Source organism: Pinus tabuliformis, chromosome 2_1 (genome assembly GCF_031772625.1).
Source record: "Pinus tabuliformis cultivar Carrire ecotype Pingquan chromosome 2_1, CPIR1, whole genome shotgun sequence".
NCBI lineage: Eukaryota > Viridiplantae > Streptophyta > Pinopsida > Pinales > Pinaceae > Pinus > Pinus tabuliformis.
In genome coordinates, this window is record NC_142299.1 from 50,461,720 (window position 1) to 50,485,573 (window position 23,854).

At 39.2% G+C, this 23,854-nt stretch overlaps 1 protein-coding gene and 1 non-coding gene across 3 annotated transcripts; one reads left to right on the forward strand and one right to left on the reverse strand.

Annotated features, from left to right (window-relative positions):
- Positions 1-11,672: 11,672 nt before the first annotated feature.
- TRNAY-GUA (transfer RNA tyrosine (anticodon GUA)) lies at positions 11,673-11,768 on the forward strand. Its single transcript has 2 exons — positions 11,673-11,709; positions 11,733-11,768. It is a non-coding gene; the product is annotated as a tRNA-Tyr (tRNA).
- A 9,543-nt stretch (positions 11,769-21,311) lies between these two features.
- On the reverse strand, positions 21,312-23,316 carry LOC149198733 (uncharacterized). Of its 2 annotated transcripts, none has more exons than XM_089402141.1 (2): positions 22,134-23,316; positions 21,312-21,710 (listed from the first exon to the last, which is right to left on the reverse strand). In XM_089402141.1, exons 1-2 carry the CDS (start codon positions 22,957-22,959, stop codon positions 21,652-21,654), a joined length of 885 nt encoding a protein of 294 aa, XP_089258267.1. In that variant the 5' UTR covers positions 22,960-23,316; the 3' UTR covers positions 21,312-21,651. The 2 variants fall into 2 exon arrangements, with proteins under 2 accessions (XP_089258267.1, XP_089258266.1); XM_089402140.1 differs by having other exon boundaries at positions 21,820-23,316.
- Positions 23,317-23,854: the final 538 nt, after the last annotated feature.

The window sequence follows — 23,854 nt, forward strand, 5'->3', positions numbered from 1 at the left end:
TCAAAGGCCTATTTATTATTAAGAAACAATGGAAAACCCTAAACATCCAAAAGCATCACCCTAGGAGATGAAGCGTCAAAATTGTGGGCCCCATTTGGGTAAATTGGTAAATCAAATTCTCGGGGTCGTAACTTTGGCAAATGATCTTCGTTTGCCTATCATAATATCTCGTTTCAAAGATTTCGAAGAGGAGGCCGAAAACTAACTAGTAAATTAGTTTGAGACTTTTCCAGTCTCTCCATTTTCCCTAAAAACTTAATTTAGTCCCTCAAAACGGATCCGAAAGTTTAGGACCCGAAAAACTGGCAAAAATAGTAGGTTGTATTACAATTAAAGAAACTGAAAAGAAACAACAATGGGGGTCCAAGTGGAATGGGTGGCCAGCAATATCCACCTGGATCACGTCAACTATTTGGTTCTTGTCCCTATAAGCATGGTCATAAGTGATATGAGAGAATAAAAATAATCTGAAATATTTTGGAAGAGAGGTTGAAGGGTGTAATTTTGAACCATGGATAATCCTTTCGTCTAATTTCTAACAATGAAAAAATATTCATAGATGTGAAGATGTGATATCCCCATTCCTGTGGAAGATGAAGTAATAATTTTAGAGCCATATGTTATGAAAAAATGTTTGTTGTTGAGCCAATACTTGCTGAGAAGGAAATACGATGGGATGGACAAAGAAAAATAATCCCCCCTGCTCTCCCTTGGGAAGAATTGCCTTGTGCTACCTTGTTAAAGAAAGCCTATGGTATATTAGGATTTGATAGTTATATCAAGGTCAGAAGGCCATCGTTGAGGTTCGTGGCTATATTGAAAAGTATTTGAAATAGCTAAATGTTGAACTACAATTTTGAGGGTTAAAAACTCTTTATTGTAAAAAATTGCATGATTTTGATCCAACCAAACCCCCCATGTCATGGTAAGAGGAGGGATTTATGATGGACAGGTAACCAATTTTTATGCCTTCTTCAAAAGTAGGTCCTTCCCAAATATATGATAGATTTTCAAAGTTACAATTTCAGTCCACACTACTCATATAAAAGGGCCACGAAGAAAAAGATGACCAACTTTTGCATAACAAATTTACCATAAACATAAATAATATTTAAATGTTTAGACTTTTAAGATAAAAGCACAAGTATTTTATAGAGGGAAACTAATTTTTTATGGCTTTTTTTTTCAACCAATGTTAGATGGAAGAGGGATCTGCCCACCTGTGAGATGTCATCACCAGGTTGTGTCGACCCTTGAACCCTACCTATGAGATTTGAACCAGTGGCCTAATGTGGACCAAACCCCACACAAACCAAATGATCTCCACTTCATAAATAATTGCTAATAAAATTAAACGCCTTCCCTTACACACATGCAAGAGTTCTACCTCCATTTGGATTTGAATCCTTGAACCTAACCATTGTCTCTTCCTAAATACTAAACCACCACCATAAACAAATAAAACAACAATAACTTATATAAATTAAGTTGGTGTTCTGAAATTCCCCAAAGAGGGTGCCCAGGAGTAGGTGACCCCCCCTTGACGCCTTAACATGGTGACAACACAAACACAATGGGGTCGTGACTCCCAGTATACTTAGTACATTGCATGTGCCCTAGTCAAATCACATAATATGGCACGAATGGCACCAAGGTAAGCATCACTTGAGTGTTGTGAGTGGCATAAGGAAGTACAAGGTATCCTAGTTGGCAATTACAATAGGTTTTTACCACACTCGAACCATGATGGGAATGACTATGGCTTCGTATTCATGTTATCATTTGTAGGAAGGATGCCAACCATGGGGACTTTCACCACACTACTAAATGACATTCAAGATTCAGACAAAATCCAATCTCATTGGCATTATTGGCTCTAACTTCTCTCTTGTTAAGTTATGGTATGTTCTATGCTTATAGCAGTTTACTTTTCTTTCTTATTATTATCCACAGATTAGCAATCACATGTACATAAAGTAAAGTGCAGATAGAACATTAATGGATCGACAGAAAACAAGCCAAGACGAGACACAAGATGTGCCGGCTAGCCGAGGACAAACCCCAATGTGGGGAACCCTTTGATCAAATCTTCCTTTATCTTCAATCATTCAGCAGAGAGAAATATTACATAAATCTGATTTACATCAACAACAACAAACCCTAGATCAGCTAAACTAGGGCAAACAATATCTTGAAAACTAACCGTCAGATAGGTTTGATTCCTTCACCAAAAAATGCAGCCTTCAAAGGAGATCCAGATTCACCTACAGCACAATTCAGAGAGGCAGACTAATGGTCAATGCTGGTCAAACTTTGGTTCTGCAATTGCAGCCCTAAATTCTGCACCTTCCTTCCACATGTGTGAGAGAAGAGTCTCTTTCTGTGCAGTAGGAGAAGAGCCTCTTATCTATGCAGGAGATAGAGAGAGAGATGTGATGGGTGAGTGAGTCCATATGAAGAAAAGACCTCCTATATTTATACACAACTGTTGATGATTGAATAGATGTGACTGTTGGGCTTCTGAGCCTACATGAGTTGTAGGTCGGCTTGATAATTATTCCATAATCAAAATAAATTCATATATCCATAAATACTTATCGGAGTCGGATGATCTTTTGATCAATCCTACACCTCTCGATGAGAGGAATCTAATAAAAATATTATCAGCCATGAATAAGATGACCCATATGGAGTTTGGCCCTAGTTGCCAATTTTAACACTCCCTCTCAACTAGGGAGAACTCCATCTGTAATAAGTCTGTCGGTCGCTACTATTCATCCATCAAATGCACTGCCCTGTACAGCTTGACCCCTGCTCTGCTCTGCTCTATCCTGCCTGCTTTGCTCTGTTCTGTTCTGCCATGTTCTGATCTGATCTACTCTGCTATGCTTTGTCCGAATTATGAAGAGGAAAAAATGATTGAGGATGTATCATATTGACTCAAAGTCAGTCTTAGAGTGTGTACCACTGGTCCCAGACCAGTCTCAACCGACCCAAAGTCAGTGTGGTAGTGGATACAACTCCTACCACTGGTCCCAGACCAGTATCATCCTCCATTGACCCAAAGTCAGTCTCAGAGTGTGTACCACTGGTCCTAGACCAGTCTCAACCGACCCGAAGTCAACGTCATAGTGGGTACAACTCCTACCACTGGTCCCAGACCAGTCTCAACTGACCCAAAGTCAATGTCATAGTGGGTACAACTCCTACCACTGGTCCCAGACCAGTCCCAATTGACCTGAAGTCAGCGTCATAGTGGGTACAACTCCTACCACTGGTCCCAGACCAGTATCATTGATCCTAGATCAATGAAGGTCATCCTAGCATAGGGAGTACAGTAGATATAGCGATGCGTCCATCGGTACTACTATGGTCCCTATCCTCATTTCCCTGCTCATTGATCAGATGAGAGGTAATTCCCATGAGTCCCAGACTGCATGGGTAGGATGCCTTGACAGGAGAACTAATCAATCCTGTCCTCACAGGAGAACTAATCATCCTGCTACACAATCGTCATGGAGAACACATCATCCAGAACACACAAGAGAACTAATCATCCTGCTACATAGTCGCCATGGGATGTTACAAGGAAAGTTTTGATTCTTTTACCTTGTGGTCATATGTCGCTCCAAGAAGTACCCCGCACCCCCCGAGCTCCCAGAGCTCAATACATCATACAAGACCCTCATCAAAGGGTCTTTGAACGACACCAAGTCGTTCTCGGAAGGTCAGGAATTTGACCTTCCCTAGGGGCTTTGTCAGGATGTTGGCGACCTGTTCATCTGTACCGATATGTTGGAGCCTTATAGCTCCCCATTGCATAATATCTCGAATATAGTGGTACCTGATATCGATATGCTTGGAGCGATCATGAAATACAGGATTCTCTAACAAATGAATCCCACTCTGTTTGTCACATAGGATCACGGTGGTATCCAATGTGAATCCAAACAGCTCACCGAAGAGCTTTTGCAACCAGACTGCCTCACAGGAGGCCATGCTAGCAGCAATATATTCTGCTTCGGTAGTGCTCAAAGCCACTGACTTCTGCTTCCTGTTCATCTAGGATATCGAAGCAGATCCCAAGGAGAAGCATCACTTGGAAGTGCTCTTATGGTCCTCCACATTTCCTGCCCAATCAGCATCAGTGTATCCAAGTAGTCTCACATCTCCGGCAGAGTATCTTAGCCCATATGTGATTGTGCCACGAAGATATCTTAACAGATTCTTGGCACCAATCCAATGTATGTGATGAGGTTCAACCATATGTTGACTCAACGTGTTGACTGCAAAGCATGTGTCTGGATGGGAGTTCACTAAGAACATATATGCTCTGATGAGTTGACAATACTCGATGGAATTTCGTAAAATAGGTCCAGCAACGCTACCACTTAACTTCTTAAAGTCAAGCTCCATCGGGGTAGTTACAGGCTTGCAGTCCACCATACCAAATATTTCCAATATTTTCACCACATATTTTCCTTGAGATAGAAAAATTTCGCTTGGCTTCTGCTAGACTTCAAGTCCTAGCAAATAGTGCATCAATCCTAGGTCCTTCATTTCAAATTTAGAAGCCAACTCCCTCTTACATTTGTGAATGAGAGGGTCTACACATGTTAGGAAGAGGTCGTCAACATACAGCACCAGTATGAGAGGTTTGTCATCTTCAACCTTAAAGTAAAGGTTAGGATCGACTTCACTCCTAGCGAATCCCAGCTTCATCAAGTAGCTATCAATCTTCTGATACCATGCTCGTGGTGCTTGCTTCAGCCCATAGAGGGCCTTCTTCAACCTGCATACATGATATTTTCGATCATAAATTTCAAATCCTTCGGGTTGCTCCACGTAGACATCTTCTTTGATCGAACCATGCAAGAAAGCGGTCTTGACATCCATCTGATGTAGGTTCCATCCTTGTGACGCTGCAAGGGCTATGATCGAGCGGATGGTGGTATATCTGGAAATAGGTGCAAATATATCGTCATAGTCTATACCTTCATTCTGGGAGAGGCCATGAGCAACAAAACGAGCCTTATATTTTTCCGTACTTCCATCTGTTGCATTATTTATCTTGTAAAGCTATTTAGAAGTGACAACTGTCTTGTCCTGGGGTCTGGGAACTACTTCCTAGACATCATTCTTCATAATAGACTCATATTCTTCAGTCATAGTATCCTTCCATACTTGATGCTTGAAGACATCTGAGAATGATGAAGGCTCATTTTGTATGATCGTGCTCATGATGGTCAAGTATCCCTGATACCTGTTGGGTTTCTTACTTTCACGGAAGGTTCCTCGGGGTGCAGTGTGTCCTTCAGCATCATCAAGTAGCCCCCTAAGCCAAGAGGGCCTCTTCCTAGAAGAGGAAGGCTCAGGTGGATCAATAGGATCCATCGGTTCTTCCACATCAGGCATTGTTTCATCATCTTTTTCTTTCGATTCCCTGGTGTCGGCTTCTTGAGAGCTCCTCAAAGTCGGAAGATTGTCCACCTTGCTAAGGGCCATATCTTCGTCAAAGGTGACGTCATGAATAATCACGACTTCCCTTTGATCGGCTACATAGATTCTATAGCCCTTAGTATTTTCACCATAGCCCACGAAGATTCCTTTCTTTCCAGATGCACCCAATTTATTCCTTTTCTCTTTCGGTACATGAAAATATAAAATGAGATACGTCAGGTTTCTTACTAGTGAACAATTCTTCAGGAGTCTTGGAACCCAATGCTTGATGAGGGCATTGGTTTTGTACATATATGGCGGTGTTTGCAGCTTCGGCCCATAGAAACTTCGGAAGTCTTTGATCATGGAGCATGGCATGGATAATTTCCACAATCGTACGGTTCTTCCTTTCCGCCACACCATTCTATTCAGGAGTATATGGTGTAGTAGTCTCCCTCTTGATGCCAACCTCTTTACAGAAGTCAAGAAACTCGTTAGATTCATATTCAGTCCCATTATCAGTCCTTAAGATCTTGATCTTATTTTCGGTTTGATTCTTGATCAAGGCTTTTACGTGTCGAAACCAAGAGAACACTTCATCCTTCTTTTTCAAGAAGTATATCCAAGTCTTTCGAGAATAGTCATCTGTAAAAGTAAGGTAATATGAATATCCTCCCAAGGAGTTCACAAGCATCATACCAGATATGCCTGTGTGAACCAGTTGTAATATATCAGAGGTCTTGCTTTGGCTTGAGGGGAATGGTCCTCTTTTGAGCTTTCCTTCGGCACATCCCGGACATACACCTTATTTCTCTACTCAGAATTCGGGCATCCCTGTTACCATTTGTCTTACATCAGGTAGAGCTTTATAATGAAGGTGGGCAAACCTATGATGCCAAAGTTCGGACTGAAGAGATGTGTCACAAGTCATGACACCTAGAGGACTTCCACCGACCTGATATAATGAATCAACTCAAAACCCAAGAGTGAAGGCATCTTAACATTATTTTTCCATATACATACCTTGGCATCGCTGAAGGTTACCTTGTAGCCTTTGTCTTCCATTGCCGAGATGGACACCAAATTCTTTTTGAGATCAGGTACATATAATACATCCTATAAGTGGATCGTATTACCTTGATTCAATTTGAGAGAGACATTGCCTACACCTTTCACGGGATATTTCATATTATCTCCAAGGACAATTTCCAGGTTAGTTTCTATCTCTATCGGATTATGGAGAACTTCTTTGTAACCACTGAAGTGCCTTGAGGCACCACTATCAATGAGCCAAATTCCCATTGAATCCGAAGGAGCAGAGGTAGATAGAGCAGCTGGTAGATAATATTCATCCTGCTTATTTTCAACAATGTTAGATTCATACCTGGAATTTCTAGCCTTCTTGAATGGTTGTCCTCTTCCTTGATTACCAACACTCCTTTTACCTTTGCTATTGAATTTTCCATTCCTTTGATTGCCATGAAAGGGATTTTGATCATCGTCCCGGTGTGAGTCCTTTCTATCAGGGCACTCCCTTGCATAGTGACCTGCTTTATCGCAAATGTAACATCATCCTTTTCTTCCACCCTTAGGTCCAGCCTTACTTTTTTATTTAGTCTCGAAATTATTTCTTTTCTTAGCATGAGAAGAAAAGGTAGTAGGAAGACCTTTAGGCATGGGCATTTCTTGTTCTTCTACCCTTGTTTCTTCTTGAATGCATCTAGCCATTAATTCCTCGAAACCAAGAATTACATTATTGTTCAGAAGAGTAATCGTGAACACGTACCATTCAGATGGTAATCCTCCAAGAGTTGTGAGTGCCATTTCCCTATCAGTAATAGTCTCCCTAATAGATAGGAGATCGTTCCTAATCTTGGTGATTCTTAAGAAGTATGCTTGCATACTCTCATCTTTGCCCTTCTTAATTTCCTTCAGCTTATTTCTAAGAAACAAAACTTGATTTGCATCATTAAATTTAAATAAACTCACCAGTCTATCGTAGATTTCCTTGGAGGTGTTCAGGTCGGAGATGTAGGCCACCAAGCACTTGTCGATAGAATCCCAGATGATCTTATTTGTTTTGACTTCACTGGTTTTCCATTTGCTCTTGGCAGCAGCATGTGCATTTGATGGAGGCTCAACAATATTGCCTCTCACATGGTCCAACACTCTTTGATCTTCAAAGGTTAGATCGATAGACATCTTCCATCCGTGATAGTCAGCTTTCTCACGGAGCTTGTCTTCGGCAAGGAAGAGTGTTGAGGACCCCATAGTTCTTTTAGGATAGCCTTACCAATCTTCTCTTCGGTGATTTCTCTTGCTCTTGCTCGGGCTTTGTCTTCACCTCAACTTCAATCCTATGTTAAGTTATGGTATGTTCTATGCTTATATCAATTTACTTTTCTTTCTTATTATTATCCACATATTAGCAATCACATGTACATAAAGTAAAGTGCAGATAGAACATTAAACGATCGACAGAAAACAAGCCAAGACAAGAGACACAAGATGTGGCAGCTAGCCAGGGACAAACCCCAATGTGGGGAAACCCTTTGATCAAATCTTCCTTTATCTTCAATAATTCAGCAAAGAGAAATATTACATAATTCTGATTTACATCGATAGCAACAAACCCTAGATCAGCCAAATTAGGACAAACAATATCTTGCAATCCGACCGTCGGATCGGCTTGATTCCTTCACCAAAAAATGTGGCCTTCAAAGGAGATCCAGATTCACTTACAACGCAATTCAGAGAGGCGGACTGATGGTCAACGTTGGTCAAACTTTGGTTCTGCAATTGCAGCCCTAAATTCTACACCTTCCTTCCACATGTGTGAGAGAAGAGTCTCTTTTTGCATAGTAGGAGAAGAGCCTCTTTTCTGCGCAGGAGAGAGAGAGAGAGATGTGATGAGTGAGTGAGTCCAAAGGAGGAAAAGACATCCTGTATTTATACACAACTGTTGATGATTGAATAGATGCGACTGTTGGGCTTCCGAGCCTACATGAGTTGTAGGTTAGCTTGATAATTATTCCATAATCAAAATAAATTCATATCTGCATAAATACTTATCGGAATCGGATGATCTTTAGATCAATCCTACACCTCTCGACGAGAGGAATCTAATAAAAATATTATCAGCCATGAATATGATGACCCATATGGAGTTTGGCCCTAGTTTCCAACTTAGTACATTGCATGTGCCCTAGTCAAATCACATAATATGGCACGAAGTTGGCACCAAGGTAAGCATCACTTGAGTGTTGCGAGTGGCATAAGGAAGTACAAGGTATCCTAGTTGGCAATTACAATAGGTTTTGACCACACTCGAACCATAATGGGAATGATTGTGGCTTCATATTTATGTTATCATTTTGTAGGAAGGATGCCAACCATGGGGACTTTCACCACACTACTAAATGACATTCAAGATTCAGACAAAATCTAATCTCATTGGCATTATTGGCTCTAACTTCTCTCTCGACAATGCAACTACTACTTTTTAATCATTGACTTGACAATGCTTAGATCCTTGGCCTTGGAAACTCTTCACAATCTAAAGCATGCACTGTGTTCAAGGTTGATCATGACAAGAATTGTTGGCGCTATGCCCTTATACACCAACTTCTCCTCACCAGTATCCATTAGAGCTCTTGGATTTTGTCTATCCGTGGACATTTCTCCACTTATGGTAATTTCTCTTTCAATTTGGCTCTATTATTTATCCATCCATTTTCACTCAGGTTTTCTCAATTATGGGTTTACTAGTTTCTGAGTTTGTATTTCCTTCTTGGGCTTCACAGAAAGGCTCTGTCTCTAGTGTCCTGCACTCTTTCGTTGACCCCTCATCCTTTTCTAGCTCATACTCTCCTCCACCTCAAACTATATTTCCATCTGGGTTGCACATCATTTTCTCCTTTTTATATTGCCTCATCACACTCTTTTTGACTCCTTGACCACCTCCCCTAGTTGCTCTTGTCTTAAATTTGCTCTCCTACCTTTTTGCTGCCTCTTTGTGCCACCCTTGACTCTTGCGCTCCTCTCGATTACCCTCTCTTGCTCACCTTGTCTTTCAATGTAGCCATGCCTTGTGGTAGACTAGCCACTGGACGAAGAGGGGGTCAGTGAGGGAGCTCCTCTATCTCTGCCTAGATGGACCACCGCATTGCCTCTCCCTCCTAGTTCCATGCTCAAGCACAAACCAAGATTCCATGGCTCGTTATTAGGAAATTGTTCCCAAACTAGTCTGGTAGGAAATTAAATGAGCACAAGCAGAGGTGTGCCACGACTCACATTTCATTTCTGATTTGCATGTCGTTGCTGCTACTCATGACTGGATCCTTGATACATGTACCTCCACTCGACCACTTTTTCTTGGTACATGCAAGCAGTCAATGTTTATTGACACACCAAAATTCTTATGGGACGAGGGCTTATTGATCGTGCAAACACTCAACAGGGGAATTCCATTAGATTGGTAGAGTTGAAGGGAAAATTGACAGTATTGATCATAAGTTGACCATTCTAGCCAGAAGGTCAACGAACATCTCCTTCTCCTCAGATGAGGATGGTGATCAACCAATTCAAATGCCTAAAGGTTCAACCTAGTAGTTATTATTATTCACTAGTCTTTTGTTGGCAGTTCTAGTAGTCTTTTTTGTTTAGTTATGTTGTTGTATCTCAAGCTCTAGTGCAACCATCCTGTTTATATGAGTTTTCATTTACAAGATGCTTTAATTAGACAACGTCTTAGCAACCTTAAAACTTTGAACTTATGCTATTGGTCTGGTTTCCCTTTGGGCAAACCAATAGCAAAAAAAATTGGTCTATATAATCCTCTACTATGATAATGCAAAATGCCTAATTTCACAAAAAAAAAAAAAAGAATTAGAAGCTTGGCATTCTAAAACATTGTGTCAAACAATGCTTATCACCAAATCTACCCCACCTCCCAAAAAAAGCTTTCCATGAAGTCAATAGCACTTCTAAATTGTGACATCACTATTTAGCCTCATAGAAGCACCTACGTCAATCCTCCTTGCTCAAATTGAAAGCCATCATTGATTCAACTCTTCTAGTTTTTAAAGAATTGTTCTTGAGGCCTCCCTATCATTCATTACTTTCTTTCCATTCAACATATATCTATTGATAAATTCCATACATGTTTATGTGGATTTCAAGGTCCGTATTGATAGGATAAGGGCTAATATAAACTTTTGTTCCCCTCACCTCAATGGATGGATATCTCATATTCTACAACTCTAGCGATCTTTCTGAGATCACTTTCCAGCACTTTCTCTGAGATCACTTTCCAACACATCTATAGGGGTGTAGTTCTGTTGCAGATTCACTGTCCAGGAAAGATTTACCCGGAGATTTTGGTTATATGCACTACATTCACTTAGAAAACGACATAACCAAATATGAAGGCTTGATCCCCTCCCCTAGCTTTCCACCACTGTCTCTTTAGGTCTGTAGTTTAATTCTGGTAGCAGTTGCATTTTGCTAAGACTCTTATATGGATGCATTTTGGATTTTCCGTAAGCTTTTCACGTTTACTATAAAAGTCATATTGAAGCATATTTCCTGAAAAATGTAATGGTACATTATATAAACCAGTATTTTTTTCTTCTGCAAAAAAATTCTACACCAAATTTATCATTTCTGGTTCCATCGGGTGAACAAATATCAAATATCGGAAAAAAGAGGAAGATGATTATAAATCACACAGCTATAAAATTCAATTCTGATGTTTTCAAAAATTCTGTGAACCGTGCAACATCCATTAATGCATCCAGAGTTTGGAGACCCCCAAAGGAAAACCTTGAACAAACAGAGCAGATCCATAACAAAGTAATAGTGCAGACCAGACTAAGCATGTAGGGACTTCATAAAGCGCAGAAGGTGACGGTTAGGATATATAATGCCATAAAACTCCACTGGGAAACTCCGAATAGTTATTTGAACGAAATTCTTGAATATCTACGAACTAGTCAAACTTCTATTAAAATTTTTCACCTTTTGTGGATGGAATATCAATTGGATCATTAACCTCCCACGCTGAACCGCATCTCCCTTACTAATTTTAAAATTTTGAAAATTAGTTGAATGATTATGAAAATTACGATGCTACTGTCATACCGCTGAAAAGGTACAGGTTTGACTTTCAGATCTCTCAGTTTGGTCGATATGTATAAATTAAAAATAATTTATTTCATTTCAAGAAAGAAGAACTGACCTTAGCTCAGTTGGTAGAGCGGAGGACTGTAGTGGGATATCAAATCCTCGTTGTCATCCTTAGGTCGCTGGTTCGAATCCGGCAGGTCGGAATATTATTTTCCTTTTACATTTTGCAGATTCTTCGTTCAAATTAAATTGGCATATTAAATCTTCATTGTCATCCTTAGGTCGCTGGCTCGAATCTGGCAGGTCGGAAATGTTCTTTCTTTTTACATTTTGCAGATTCTTCGTTCAAATTAAATTGGCATATTAAATCGTCATTGTCATCCTTAGGTCGCTGGTTCGAATCCGGCAGGCCGGCATGCTATTGCTTTTTACATTTTGTAGATTCTTCCTTCAAATTAAATTGGCTGTATTCTTTTTGGGTTAGATAACAAATAATGCTTTTGATTCTCCTATAACAAGCCGTCTGATTTTACAGCAACTCTCCCTTTTCGTCCTCCAATATAATGTCGAATTTTCATAAAATTTTAGTACTTATTGTTTTGCAATTTGATGGCAATCTGCGAAACAAAATTCACATTTCAATATATTTTAAAAATTTTGATTATTTTTTCTAAAATTTTGGGTCCATTTAGAAACTGAAAATTCTTGAGTACATCAATCTGCTATTCATACAACTTCGAGCAATTAGATGGATAAAAAATTTCAACCCATTGGTGTTTATTTATTGAATTAGTGCAATTGTCAATTGTGCGATGAATATCTAGTTTCCCAGAGGTGGTTGTCCATCCTACCGACAAAACACTTCAATAGAGCTCGCTCAACATATGCATCCAAGAACTTTAAGTTATCAAGTTAGTGATAAGGTGTATTAATAAGGTATTTTTTCGTGATGTTTTTGGTTCAAATTTTTTATCTGTTTTGTATGTCATTTGAGTGGCTGTATTGTTATATTTGGAAATTATAATGGTAACAATTGGAATTAATCCTATATTATACAAATGCAATCCTGCCTCAATTGAAATTCCACAAATTCAACCAAGAACAAAGATAATAAAATTAAGTACTTATTTCCCTACCTATAAATGATGACAGCTTGTTATAAAGAGTACACTGAAATTGATATACTCAAATTTGGTAAAACCTCAGGATTCCCTATGCCCAGCCAGATTGGTACTTGGACCAAATCTAATAGGCCAAAACATGCTACTGTGTTCTGTAGCGAGAATGCTTTTGCATGTGGGAGTAAGAAATTTCCAAAATTAAGTCTCTAGTAATCTAGCTTTACTACATTAAAGCTATATTGGATTGATTGAGATGTGAGCTGAGAATGATCCAAATCTTTTGAGATCAGAGAATTAAGAATCCATATATTGGAAGGTAAAAATTGTATATGAGCATTATAACATCATACTTGAGTCTGACTTTAGTGCCAATTCAAATTCTATTTGTGCATTTGAATCTTACTTGGAATTGGACATTTTAGTTGTTTTTAGTGTCAATTCAAGCCAATGCGCTTTGTCATTGTTCCACTCCTTTGGAATGTTAGCTACAGGAGCATCGCCTAACATTCAAACTTAATTTGAGCTTACAAAGATAAATTAGCTGGTTCTAATAATTGAGATCATGGCAGAAAAACAGGATCTAAGTTTTAGCCAGAGAACAATTTTCATTTCTAGTTTCTATAACCAAACATTGAAAAGTAAAAAATTAATTTTAGCATTTGAAGATTCCTAAGTATTATAAAATCATACTTGAGTCTGTCTTTAGTGCCAATTCAAATTCAATTTGAGCATTTGAGTCTTGCTTGAAATTGGAACATCTTAATTGTTGTTTTAGTGTCAATTCAATCCAATGGGCTCTATGATCAATCATTGTTTCACTCCTTTGGAGTGTTAGCAACTGAAGCATCACCTGACATTCAAACTTAATTTGAACTCACTCAGATAAATTAGCTGGAACTACTCATTGAGATCATGACAGAAAAACAAGTTCTATGTTTTATCCAGAGGCAACTTTCTTTTTTAGATTCTATATCCTTTGATCAACATTCAGTTCTTTTCACTTGAGTACATTTTTTGAACAATTTATGCTCTTTGGACATTAGTGACACATATCAGCTGTCTATCTACAATTTCGACCTCTAATTTTTTTCATCTTCATTACTTTTAGTTATGCTTTTTGACAGGTTGGGAATTCATCCTTCATTATTTTTTCCTCCAGGAGCTCTAATTTCTTGGCAGAAAAGCCTTGTGTAGGATTTTCTAAGATATCTAGATTTACTTTATATATGCGGTGTATTGTTTGTCCAGTGGTGTATAACGTAGGACTGAACAGTCCCAAAATCCTTGAGTTGTAGAAAAGCAATGAGAAGATAAATAAGATGAATTTTCATAGAAATTAGAATGATTTTCTAAGTAAATCAAAATAAGTATTCTAGTGAATTTTCCGGTGAGTGTGATACTCAATGTCAAGGGAGGAAAACTGACAAAAAGATATTTCTTCAGCAAAGAAGTTGTTAGATAAACTTGACCCTATGGTGGAGTTGAGGTTATGTCAACAGTTATGGTTAACATTTGTGGTTTTGGGCACCTAATATTGGTGACTCATGGTATTGAGTTGATGGTATTACATGTAGTTGAAGCCCTTAAAAGGCTTGTGTATTCTCCATTGTAGGCAGCCATGGTTGAGCGGTGAAAACTCAGGTTGTTGGCCGGCTTGGCTATGTTTTAGCCAAAGACAATAATAGATCTATTGTTGGTTGGTTTTTTCCCAATTGGGGTTTTCCAGACAATCATGGTGTACATGGTTTAAATGTGTGTTTCTTGATTGTTATATTTATTTCTCTTGAACCCTAACAAGTGGTATCAGAGCTCTGGTTGGCAAGGGCCTTGGATAGCTGTTCGAAATGTTCCCATAGACGAAGTGGTGGTGTTAGTTGAAGCAATAGCTCGTTGCACAAACCAGCAATGTTCGTTGAGTGATGGTTCGATGAGGAGCAAGAAGAAAATGAAGTCTCGAGCCTTTGCCAAGCCCTAGGAATATTTTTTGGAAATTTAAATTAAATTTTGAAAGTTTAAATCAGAGCCAGTGAATTGAGTCTGGAGTCCAGGAGTGCTATCGAGAGGCTGCATGAAAGGGAGGAAGTCGAGAAAACTGTGCCAAACCCTGTATTCTCAGCGTGAAGGCTGTGTGTCTCTGCGTTCAGCATGAAGGCTGCATTCTCAGCGTGAAGGTGTCTCTGCGTGAAGGCAAGCAGATCTCTGTGCCCAGCGAGTTCTACGCTGCCAGACCTGCGTGAGGGAGAGAACTCATTATCTGAGCGTGAGTCTGCTTGTGTAAAAGAAACTTATAACGTGACAGAGTGAGAGAGCACGCAGAGGTCAGAGCGTGAGAGGCTTGAGGCTTGTCTTCTATGCGTTTGAGGAGGAGGCCATCTGCGTCCTTTTGCATTTGAAGAGGAGTATGCTTCTGCGTGAGGAGGCTATCTGTTCTGCATGAAGTGTTGCATGAGCAAAGCATTGTTTTCAGAAAATCAAGAAAGTGTAAATCTTTTTTTTTTCCCAGGAAAATTCGTTGAAGGGCTTTTATGGTTAAAGAAAAAATTTCTATTCTGAAATAGTAACAGAAAATTTAAATAAAAATTCAGTTACAAGAGAAGGATTAAATAGTGGAATAGGAGTCTTACAGGGTGAAATGCATGTTTAAACTTGCAGCAGTTCAAGTTGTGTGTGGGTCAAGATAGCAACAAAATAAAAAATAAAATAAAAATTTTCATGTAAATGGGTATACGACTGTAAGACCTGGTAAGGTATGCGTACCCCAGTGAATCACTGAATCACTGGTAAAGTCTGAATGTCCACTTGGGTGATATGGGGATGCATGTGGTGGTATGATGAAGCATGTTGAACTAGGACAGCATATGAGATTATCAAATACTCTAACATTCACTGGGTAGGGCCTAGAGGTGAATGGTGGCTGGCTCACTTGGTAGATTTGGCTTGATTTGGCCAAGGAAAACCCAAAGTGAAGTTTAAAGGGGGGATTGTTAGATAAACTTGACCCTATGGTGGAGTTGAGGTTATGTCAACAGTTATGGTTAACAGTTGTGGTTTTGGGCACTTAGTATTGGTGACTCATGGTATTGCGCTCATGGTATTACATGTAGTTGAAGCCCTTAAAAGGTTTGTGTATTCTCCATTGTAGGCAGCCATGGTTGAGTGGTGAAAGCTCAGGTTGTTGGCTGGCTTGGCTGTGTTTTAGCCAAAGACAATAATAGATCTATTGTTGGTTGGGATCTATTGTTGGTTGGTTTTTTTCCCAATTGGGGTTTTCCAGACAATCATGGTGTACATGGTTTAAATGTGTGTTTCTTGATTGTTATATTTATTTGTCTTGAACCCTAACAAAAGTCATCCTAGTAGATTTTGCAAGGCTGTGCTACTCGTGGAAGGAGGAGGTCAAATTGGAAGAGCTGGAGGCTCACACGTACCCAGGTCCAGCCCTACAACCCGCATGAGTTTTTTTTTTCAAAATAGGAAAAACACTTCCTGGACAGAAAGTACATATATCAGACAGATGATCTTCTCATATAGACATATACCAAAACAGTCCTGAACAGATAAACTGTCCTGAAGAAGCATGAGTTGAGCTAGAGCTCGCACAAGGGGTCATACAGGTTCGTGGAGCAGGGCTGTGGATTTGATACAGGATTTTTCTAAGGGCCATATTGGCCATACAGGTGCCTAGTTTATGTTAGAATATTTGTTGTAGCTTGTAACTTTGTAGTGGGCCATTTTCCTGGTTAGAGAGCCCTTATTGTTTGGATAAATAAAAGTGAAAATCAGTTGGAGGAGAATTTTGTGTGATTGATTTCCTATATTTTGTTTCTACTATCTCAATTTTTTGAGTTACAAGTTCAAGTATATTTTATATTCAATAATTACAGAAATATTTTTTGAGTTATGAAAATTACTAGGAATTATAATCAATTCTGGAATTTAGAAATCAACATTGTATCAAAGCATCAACTCTAAAGAAATGGAAATAGATTCCATACATGTTTACAACAGACTTATATTTCTAACACCAGATTTATTGTTTACGGTAACATTTCTGATTTGAGATTTGGCTACAGCCAAGTTAAGATTTGATGACATGTTGGAGAGATCATCAAACTTCATTCCCTGGAAGGCCAGGGTTACATTGATCTTGATGGAGATTGGCTTATGGGAGTTTGCTAACACCAAACTCATTCCGTCTATAGATGTTGTAGACTTATCCACAATAAGAAGGATATGAAAATTAGGAAGATAATATTGGATGCAGTGAAGGATCATGTGATTCCTCACCAATTTGATCTAAGTAAATATTGGTGGCCACCCGCATATTCCACTTGGACCCCAACACTGTTTTATATCAGTTTTCTATTTTTTAGTTTGCTATTTTGGCAGTTTTCTATTTTTGGTAGTTTTCGGGCCCTGAACTTCTGGAGCTGTTTTGAGACCCTAAACAATAATTTTTAGGAAAACGGAAAAACATCAATTCTTGCGATCAAAATTTGTTGTCCTTGGATAGACCTTTCTAACGGATTATTGTGCGTGAAAAACAAAGATCGTATGCCAAACATATGACCTCGGGAAGTTGATGTTCCAACTAACCCCAGCGGGGCCCATATCTTTTGGCGGTTTATCCCCTAGGGTTAGGTTTTGGAGGTTTAGGGCTTCTCATTGTTTGTTCATGTTAAAAAGGCCATCGAGCCTAACTGTAACACAGTTCATAAGGCATATAGCCATCTCATCTCTTCTCAAAGATAAACTACCATCGTCCAAGCTAGTTTGCTTTCATTCTACATATAAGGCATATGGCCATCTCATCTCTTCTCAAAGATAAACTACCATCGTCCGAGCTAGTTTGCTTTCATTCTGCATATAAACAGTTTTCATCATTTGCTATTTATTAATTGAAGTTCAGTTTCACTGTATCTCTGTGTTTCTATTTTAAATATGTATTTCATTTTATTCCTTCATAAATTTGGATCACCATCGGAGAAGAAAACATGAAGGGATACGTGGGAGGCTTTGATAAAACTTCATTAGAGCAATAATACTAACAAGAATATGGTGTTAAGAGAGAAACTCAGGAACAACAAGATGACCAAATCAAATATTGTGACAAATTATCTCACCAAGATCACTCAAGTACATGATAGCAGTAGTTGGGGAGGCAATGACAGATGAGGAGATGGTAAGGATGGCCCTGAATGTCTTCACCATGCCATGGAATCCTTTCAGCAAGGGCATTATTGCACGAGAACATCTCCCTGATTGGGATAGGCTATGGGATGATTTTGTCCAAGAGAAGATTTGGGAGGAATCTCTTAGAGGCCAATAGAAGGGCGATGATGAGAACCTTCTCCCTTGCCCTCTAGGCAAGAAAAGGCAATGTGAAGGTCAAGAAGGATTCCAGTGGAGGGGCTACTTCACAGGCTAGAAAATAGAAGGATTTGAGCAAAGTGAAATGCTTTGCATGCCAGAAGGGTGGGCATTATGCTTCACAATGTCCGAACAAGAAGAAGGGCAAGGGTAAGAAACAATAGGTAGTAGCATCTGCAGATACTCAAGTCAATGAGTTTGCTATGAGTTTCAAGGAGTTCTTGTTGGTATCCTGCCTTTCTAGCACAATTTCTGAGGGTGCCTAGTTTGTGGTTAGTGGTGCTTCTCGTCAAATGTCAGGATCATAGGAGGTACTCACCAGCTTGTCAAAGAAGGACTTAGATATACCTATGGAGCTTGGAAACAATGCCAAGTATGGTGTAGAGGTAGTTGGGACCATTTTGTTTTAGTTGAAGCCAAAAGGTTCTCTGGAGGTGAAGGATGTGTTTTTTGTTCTGAGGCTAACAAAGAATTTACTCTCAGTCTCAGCCGTGGAGGATAGGGGTTATGTCATCTATTTCTAGGATGGATAGGTTCTTTGCTAAGAAATTTTAGCTTTGAATCCGAACAAGTGATTGGAGGTAGAGAAGGTAATTTGTACAGGTTGAGGGCTCAGTTTGTATGAGCCCTATTTCATGACAGTGACAACTTATGCGAGCTTTGGCATAGGAGGATGTGTCACTTGCATCATGGAGCATTGCCCATACTGGGGGAGATTGTCATTAATCTTCTAGAGTTTAGCATGGAGTAGTAGGGAGTGTGCAAGGAATGTACTCTTGGCAAGTATGCCAAGGGTGCTTTTCTAAGCAGCAAGAGCATGTCTAAGGGGATCTTGGATCTAGTACATACAAATGCGTGTTGTTCGATGTCAGTAGCATCAGTGAAGGGTTCCAACTATTATGTGAACTTCATCGACGATTTCTCTAGGAGCATATGGATTTTCTTCATGAGGACCAAGGATGAGCTCTTCAGTTGATTCCGAGAGTTTAAAGCTCTTGTGGACAATGAGGGTGAGTATACCTCTAATGATTTCAAATATTTCTGCTAGCAGACAGGGATCAAGAGGGAGCTAACAGTGTTGTACAACCCACAAAAGAACGAGATTCTTGAAAGGAATAATTAGGCTATGGTTAGAGCTGCCAAGGCAATGATTCATGACCAAAATCTACTCATGTTCCTTTGGGTGGAGAAATGCAATATGATAGCATATGCACTAAACATTAGTCCCCATAACATTTTGGGGGACAAGACTCCAAAAGAAGCATTCTTTGGAGTGAAGCCAAATATTGGCCACCTTTGCAATTTCTAGTGTAGATCGAAAAGTATTCAAAATAGCCAGACTTTGAACTAAGATTTTGACGGTTAAAAGCTCTTTATTTTAAAAAATTACATGTTTTTGATCCAACCAGACCCTATGCCACAGTAAGAGGAAGGGATTTATGATGTGTTTTTATGAAGGGCAGATAACCACTTTTTGAGGCTTTCTTCGATAATAGGTCCTTCTCAAATATAAGAGAGATCTTCGGAGTTATGAATGCATGTACAAAATAGGAGTGCCCATAAAATTTTGGGGGACAAGACTCCAAAAGAAGCATTCTTTGGAGTGAAGCCGAAGATTGGCCACTTTTGCATTTTCTGTTGTAGATCGAAAAGTATTCAAAATGGACCGACTTTGAAGTGCGGTTTTGACGGTTGAAAGCTCTTTATTTTCAAAAATTGCATGATTTTGATCCAACTAGACCCATGCCACAGTAAGAGGAAGGGATTTATGATGTTTTTCTATGTAAATAGATAACCACTTTTTAAGGCTTTCTTCGATAATAAGTCCTTCCCAAATATATGACAGATCTTCAGAGTTATGAACGTCCACCCACAGTCTTCGAGTGAAAGGGCAATGAAGAAAATGGTGACCAAATTTTGCATTCGAAATTTACTATAGATATAAAGAAGATATAAATGTTATGATTTTTGAGATAAAATCACAAATATTTTAGGTAGGAAACTATTTTTTTATGAGGTTTTTTTTTCTTAACTAAGTTGAATTTAGGCCAATGCCAACCCTAATGTTGGATGGAACAGCGATGTTGTCTCCATATTGTGCCCACCCTAAACCCCTCTCCATGATATTTGAACCAGTAGCATAAAGTGAACTAAACCCACACAAACCAAATATGCTCCACTTCATAAGTAATTTTTGATGAAGCTAAACACCTTCCCTTACACATATACCAGAACTCTACTTCTACTAAGATTTGAACCCTTGAACCTTATCATTGCCTCTTCCAAAACACTAAAACCATCACTATAATTAAATAAAATAACAATAACTATATAAATTAATTTGATATTCTAAAATATTTTGTAAAAAAAATACTTATCCACCACCAACGCCACTAGCAAGCATTCCTCATTACTTCCCATCAAGCCAATAGCACTACTAAACTATAACAGCACCAAAGATGCTAGAAATCCTAACCCGTAGCTTCATAGAAGCACTGACTCCAGTTCTCCTTCATCAAAATTGAAGGCCATCATTGATTCAGCTCTTCTGGTTTTTAAAAAACTATAGGTGTTGATTCCAGTGCCTCCTTATCATTCATTACTTTCTTTCCATTCAGCAGATTTCTACATGGAATTTATCATATTTATCGAATTTGGTTCACTTTGGTGAACAAATATCAAATATTCGGAAAATAAAGTATAAATCTCACAATTATAAACTTCAGTTTAGAAGTTTTTCAAAAATTCTGTAAACCCTGCAGTAGCCATCAATGCATCCAGGTTTGTGCCCTAAAAGGGAAAGACCGTTGACAAACAGAGCAGATCCGTAACAAACTAATAGTGCAGGCCAGGTTAATAATGCAGGGAGTCCATATTTCAAGCACAGAAGGTGACGGTTAGGGTACATAATGCCATAAAACTCCACAGGGAAAATACCCCATAATTATTTGAACGAAATTCTAAATATCTACCAACTTTGTCGAACTTTCATTAAAAATTTTCAGCTTTCGTTCATGGAATATCAAGTGGATCATTAACCTGCCATGGCTGAACAGTAGTTCCCTTACTAATTTTAAAATTCTTGCACATTAATTGAATACTAATTTTAAAATTTTTGCAAATTAATTGAATAATTATTAAACTTTTTTTCCAGAAATAAAAACGAACTTTATATTACTATGATAAAAAGTTACATATATACATGCCGCAGCTTTCCTGTTTGCTGTAGTACATCATATAAACTTGCTAAAAAGCTATTCTGAACTTAAGCAGAGCCTCCTCAAGAGAGGAAAAACAGCAGCTCCCTTCCTCAGCATTGTCAAAAAAAGTCAACAGTTTCCTTATGTTTGATAACAAAAGACAGCAGCTGGCACCTTTCCTCGGGTTTCCTCTGTCGAGGAAAGCAGCCCAAGACGAAAAAGGATGCACAGCAAAAAGACTAAAACAGATTTTTCAGATGAAAGACGTTTCGTTTCAGCTATATACAAAAGGAAAACTAGTATGACCAGTTCAGCGCCATGATTATGCACACTGAATATAAGGAGGCTGGTCCGAGAGGTGGATGTCTCCATTGATTTCCTCCACTGTTCTCCAGCTACCCAAATCTTGTTGAAACCTTCTTTAGAAAACTTCTCTGCAGAGACATTTCGTTCCCTGTAGATATGATGAATACAAAAAAGTATTAAAAAGTGATTTTAAATGCTGTATTTCTTCTAATAATTGACAGTTGTTTACCATCCTCCACGTCAAATTTTGCTTTCACCTGAGCCTTAGACAGGAAAGACTACCGTCCCCTTGACTTCTTCCTAGAGATCTGAGATACATCCATGCCTATGCCTCCGATTGGGACTCCGGGAGCCGATCTTTTGTCAAGGAAGCGCAGATTATAATGACATTCAGGCTTGGAGGAAGAGATTTTAATATCACCGAAATCATTTGGAGCTTCTTCACAGTTCAGATTAATCTTGGGGATAGATGCAATGATGTTTTCAATCCGCGAGTGTTCTGAAGTTAAGCATGCATCTTTTACTTCATTTGGAGGATGCATAGAAGGAAAACAAAAGTCCATATGCGTACCCATCGTGCCTTCAGGGGTGTCTTCAGGTACTTCTCTTGAAACTTCCGGATCACCTTTGCTTGATCTAGTAGGAGATCCTTCTCCAAATTCCGGGAGCATGGTCTGTTGTGCCTGCATTGGAGCCTTCTTCTTCTCAATCCTATCCACCTCCATGGCGTCATCCACTTGAACCGCCTCGTATCTGGGGGCTATCTCTTCTCCTGTTGTTCTCATCTCTGCTTCGACTTTTTTCTGTTTCCTTCTGCGGCGAAAGCCCAAAGGACAGTCCTTTGTAAGATGTCCATACTCATAGCATTTGTGACACCTGAAAGGTAGGTGTTCGTAGTCCAATAGCTGATCGAAAACGAGGTCTTTATACTGAAGTTTTATATTTCCCGCTAGACCTTCACCAGGGTTAAGATTCACCAATATCCGGGCCGTGGCTCTGTTTCTTGTTTCGATAAAGGACATATCCGCTTCCAGATAGGTGCCAAGCCTGTTACCAATAGACCTGAAGACTGACTCTACCCATAGAAAAAAAGGTAAACCAGGAGCGCGAACCCAAACCGGGAATGAGTCTACCTTTTCTCGCTGCGCATCGAACAGTGGTGTCCATCGCTTGAAGAGAATAGGCCGATTCCCAAAACCCCAATTTTTCGCCAACACCCACTCAGCCATTTCCTTCTTATCAAACTGAATCATGAACCATCTTTTTGCTAGAACTGAAACTTTGAAGGAATTTCCTGGGGCCGCCTGCCATTGCTGATCTGCCCAATTCTGGATGAATTGGGCCGAAAAATTCTTTCCTCGAGCTCGTCCTACCAATGTGCTCTCCGCCACTTCCATAGCTTCCTCTATTTGGACGTCCACTCCCAGAACAAGATTTGCTTGTGTCTTTTTCTGGATTAGTTTCTGTTTCTTCCTCTTCTCCCCAGCCTGCCTATAGCCAGCAACCTCTTCCTTTCCTTGAGCTTCAGCCACCCATCTGCCGCTTCTGTTTGCTGCGAAGAATCCTTTTTGCCCTCCTCTTCTAGCTGATTTTCTGCTTTACTTGCCGAGCCATCCTTCCTACGACCCTCCTCCGCTTCACATCCCACATTCTCTGTCTCAGGTATCGCTCTAAGGTTTACAGCAACCCTTGCTAGAGACGATTTAGTTATAGCCGGCGATCTACCTTCTTTTTCCGGCCCTAGGTTGAATAATTATTAAACTTAGGGTGTCATATTTATATCATTTTTTTTAATGGAAGAAATTTAGTTTGGGTGAGCTCTCAAATATACAGTTTTATTTAGGATTGAATCACAAAATTTATTTGAGAAAATTTCCACACTTTATCATTAAACCAAATTTTCACACCTAATACCTAACCATGAGACTACATCCCCAAACTTACTACATTCATACCACAAAATCTGATTTTACAAACGAGCTCACCTTTGGTACTGCAATTTCAACCTTTTTGTTTTGCAATGTGATAGAAGTCAGCCCTACAAAATTCACATTTCACTACTTTTAAAATTTTGATTAATTTTTTTCAAAATGGGGATCCATTTATTTTTTCAGTGGGGGAGAGAATCTCTACTGAAGAATCATAATACATCATATATCGTTGAAGTGAGCAGATCTTATCATACAATATTTATCGCCGAAGCGAGCAGAATACGTCAACATCGAAACACATATGTGTGTCATCATCGAAACAAATGCTGCTGCGCGTTGCAGCTCCCGCAAGAATCGAACC